This window comes from Capsicum annuum, chromosome 2 (assembly GCF_002878395.1).
Source record: "Capsicum annuum cultivar UCD-10X-F1 chromosome 2, UCD10Xv1.1, whole genome shotgun sequence".
Classification (NCBI taxonomy): domain Eukaryota; kingdom Viridiplantae; phylum Streptophyta; class Magnoliopsida; order Solanales; family Solanaceae; genus Capsicum; species Capsicum annuum.
This window is the reverse complement of record NC_061112.1, coordinates 97,921,771-97,926,155: the sequence shown is the minus strand read 5'-3', so window position 1 is coordinate 97,926,155 and position 4,385 is coordinate 97,921,771. Positions and strand designations below refer to the sequence as shown.

The following is a 4,385-nucleotide window of genomic DNA, read 5'->3' as shown; positions in this document are numbered from 1 at the left end:
CGAGAAGACTGATTTGAATTTGAAATTGAATTTGGAAGACGAGCCAGCTGAGGAGAATTAGATGGCCAGGGAATTAATTGACACCGGTTTGTGTTGAGACAAGAACCAAAATTTTTTGTATTTCTTTTTAATATTTAAATGTTGGCTTTTCTTTTTGTTAAAATGTAAAATTTTGATTGGCTTGTCAAAAAAAAAAATTGGCTTCACGTGCTCATTTTGAGTGATTATCAATCTGATAGATACAAGTTTGAGGGGTCATATAAAATTTCAAAACAAGTTTAATGACCTATCAGTAACTTAAGCCAAATGAAAATTAGGCTTAAGTCATCTACAGACACTTAAAGTTGTCCCGAAAATTCACTTAGACCCCTCAACTAAGACCTGTACCTATCAGACCCTTAACCCACCCGAATTTTAATCTAATCAAGCCTTTTTTTACACAATCAGCAAAAGGTATATAGAGAGTGTAACACACTCGAGTTACGTGGCATAAATAATGAATTAAAAGGTGACACTTGACATTGAATTAAAAAATAATTAAAAAATATTCCATAACTGATTAAATTATAATTAAAAAATAATTATAACTTTAAAAAAAAAAAAAAAAAAACAAAACCCCCCGTCTCGTCCCTACCCCCCCCCCCCCCACATCCTCTCCTTTTACTTTTTTTTTTTTTTATAAAGAAAAAAGGGCAAAATACTACACCCCCCCCCCCCCCCCCCCCCCCCTCGCCCCTCCCCCCTATCCCACATCCTATTCTTCTTCATTTTGTACTAAAAAATCTTTCGATGTAACTTCAATTTTTCCGACAAAATTCTTCCTTTTCTACAATGACAAATGAGATAGAGAAAACTCGAAATGGATTGAGGAAGATGAATAGCTTATTGATTTATGAAAATAGCATTTTGATTTTTCTTTTTGAATTAAATTTACAATTTTGTTGATTTGTGAAAAAAAAATTTACATTTTTTCGACAAATTTTTATTTTTTCCTGCAAAGTTTTATTTTTTCCGGCAAATTTTCATTTTTTTCGGTAAACTAATAGCGGGAAAGAATTAAGAATAAGATCGAACTAAGAAAAAAAAAGTTCAAATGGAATTCAAACATATATTTAAAACTTATAACAAAAAGGGAGAAAAAGTAGAAAAAATGAGAGGAGAATTAAGTTTAAGAAAAAAAATGAGGAAGAAGCGTGAGAGAAGAAGATGAAAAGGGAGGTATCGGATGTGGGTGGCTGGGTGGGTGCCTTTTTTAAAAAAAATTGTTTTATTAATAATTTTTTGGGGCCCTCAGTGTTACTTGGCTCGTTTTTATTCGTGATTTAGTAAAAAAAAATACTTTTTCACGCGCTCCTATTGAGTAGAAACTATGTGGAGTGTCATGTAGATAAAAAAGACATGATTTGATCAAATTTGAGTGGGTTAGGGGCATTATAGGTACAAATTTAGTTAAGGTATATAAATAAATTTTTAAAATAATTTTAAATGTTTATCGATGACTTAAGCCTAAAAATTAAGTACTAATATAATATAAAACGGACAGAGTAATTTTACTCGCTTTGTATTGCTACAAAACAAACTGATAAAAATGGTTAACTATTAACTTCTTAAAAAATCTTCCTTGCCGTCTCTGCTACCCCCAAAGTGCCGTATTCCTTTGGTAACTGTTAAAAAAAAGCAGTCTTTTTTCTCCCCTTTTATGAATCTTGAAATTGAATTGTTACATTTAGGCACAACAAACATTTTCCAATCTTCTTGTTCTTTCAATCCCATGAGTTTTTACTGAATTTAAGAAGATGGGTTGATCTTGATTGTCCAATTTGTGTAATTTGCTATTGATTTTAAGTTAAAGATTGAGTTTTTTTTTGTTCAGTTTCTTGATTTTCAATCCAAATGGTCTATTGTGAAAAGCTCTATACTGCCAGTTGACCAAGAAAAAAGAACATGTTTAATTCCAAGAATCATTCTGGTTGTCAGCAATCTCGTTATGCTTTGATTGATGTGATGATCTTGATTGCTGTGATTGGTGCTTGTGGGATTTTGCTGTATCCTTCTGTTAGTCTTTTAGTGAATAATATAGCTGAATTTATGAGATTAATCAGTTCTGAATTGAAAGAGGAAATAGTTGAAGCACCAGGGGTATACATCTGTTTAGGACTTAGTCTTTTATTTGCTGGAATAGCTCTTTGTGCAGTTGTTGTATGTACTGGCAGGAGATGTGGGAAACCGGGTTGTCGTGGGCTTAAGAAGGCTGCTGAATTTGATATACAATTAGAGACAGAAGATTGTGTTAAGAACTCAAATTCTAGATCAAAAGATGGAGTCAATAAGAAGGGACTATTTGAGTTACCTCGCGATCATCATAAAGAATTGGAAGCTGAGCTTAAAAGGATGGCACCACCTAATGGAAGAGCTGTTCTGATATTTCGAGGGAGATGTGGATGCTCTGTAGGAACAATGGAAGTGCCTGGACCGAAGAAGACTCGAAAGGTTAAGAAATAGGAGTAATGTTTATCTGTAAGAGACATATTTTATACTGAATCAGGCCTAATGATCGCATATAAGAAGATACTATTTCCTTCAAGAAGCTTATATTGAAATAAATCTAATGGATTATATAGAAAAGCCGTTTGTCCTATGTATATTGGAATCATTGCTCTTGCTAGCCTTTTGGTTTAATTATGTTACTACTGTAGTGGTATAAACTTAGGAAAAGATTGATACTGGACCCTTGGGAAAATAAAGCGCTGTTATTTTATACTGAAGTAGACCTAATGATCAGATGATAAGAAGATACTATTTCCTTCTATAAGCTTATATTGAAATAAATCTAATGAATTATATAGAAAAGCCATTTGTAGTTTGTATATTGGAATCATTTCTCTTGCTAGCTTTTTCATTATAATTATGCCACTACAGTAGTGGTATTTGCTTTATGAGTGGGATTAGTTTAACTGCACTTTATGTCTTCAAGGGTCCTGTATCAATGTTTTCCCAAGCTACCACTGTTGGTCATTATCTGAATTTTGATTACTAGAACTTTATGATAAATTTGGTAGTATTATGACCAAGGCTAAGAAAAAAGTGAGACTTTAAATTGCAGCATCTAGACTTTACAGTATGCTTCTTTCTTGAGATGTTTCATTAAATTCCTACACTGTATTTTGGATATGATATGCTCAATATGCTTTAGAACTTTAAAGTGTGCCTAGATCGAAGAGTGCTACTAACAACTTTTGCTATGTATTTAATTGCCATTTTTCTTGACAGAATTGTTTAACTCACAAAACAAAGTTTTAACTCGTGTTTTTCAATGATTTGATATGAAAAGAATGTTTTAAACCAGTGTTATCAAAGGGCTCGCCTTAGCACCTTAGGCGAGAGGTGAGGCGTCACTGGGCCACCTTTTTGCTGCGAGGTGAGAGCTGTTGAAAAACTCATCGCCTTCTCCAAAAAAAGAAAAAAATTGCAGCTTTTAAACACTAAAGAAAAAGACGCAGCTTGTAATTTTAGGGTTTTATTTTCACTTACCTCTTTTCAGTCGATTTCACGGCCACGTTCTCCATCTTTGTCTTCAACTGAAAAAGCTACCTTTTTTCTCCATCCTTCTTGCTCCTTTGTTTCTACCGGGCACTGACAAATTCTTTTTCTGGCGTATTCCTTCTTTCTTTTTGCTTTTAAGTTATGTGGTGTTGCTTGTCATATGAATTATTGAGCCATTCAAGTTCTAGGCTTTTAGTATCCACTATCTACTTTTAGTTTTTGGATTGCAATATTTGCTATTATATTATTGCTATTGAGATTTTGTGGTTATTTATATATGCAATTAAATTTTTAAAATTTTTTTGGTATTAACTAGCGCCTCACTTCAAAAAGGCGAGCGCTCGCCCCTCTCGCTTCAGCAACGCAGGCCCCCACCATGTGTCGTCTTACACTTTCCAAAACTTTGTTTAAACTGCTCAGCATTCTACTATGATGTCTGGACTTTGGATTTTACCTTTATTAACAAGAACTTCCTGAGATACTTCGATTAGTGTATTACTGGGATACTTTGATACTTCACCTTTCAAATATGTGAATACTAAGGCTGGCCTTCGTGCACTCTGTCTGATTCATCAGCCGTATATTTTGGGGTAAATTTCAATATTGTTTTTTCCCTTCCCTTTTCAGCTTTTGAAATCAGGAGCATGTTCGAAATTTTACTTAAATATGGTTAGGGGAACATTTCTTCTTAAGGGTTACAGTAAGTTTCCTAACAGAATTCATATGAGGTTTCAATTGAGATCTAAGTTGCACGAACTCTTCACTTTCGATGCTACACCCAGGTATGATTCTCCAAAAAATACACTAGTTTTGGCGTATCCGACACGCACCCATTGACATGT

At 33.8% G+C, this 4,385-nt stretch overlaps 1 protein-coding gene across 1 annotated transcript; it reads left to right on the top strand.

Annotated features, from left to right (window-relative positions):
• Positions 1-1,567: 1,567 nt before the first annotated feature.
• Positions 1,568-2,625, top strand: LOC107858741 (uncharacterized protein At5g19025). The gene has a single exon (XM_016703518.2). It carries the CDS (start codon positions 1,945-1,947, stop codon positions 2,500-2,502), a length of 558 nt encoding a protein of 185 aa, XP_016559004.1. The 5' UTR covers positions 1,568-1,944; the 3' UTR covers positions 2,503-2,625.
• Positions 2,626-4,385: the final 1,760 nt, after the last annotated feature.

Excerpts from the sequence above, each read along its gene's own strand:
- LOC107858741 (XM_016703518.2), top strand. The coding sequence starts at position 1,945 with ATGTTTAATTCCAAGAATCATTCTGGTTGTCAGCAATCTCGTTATGCT.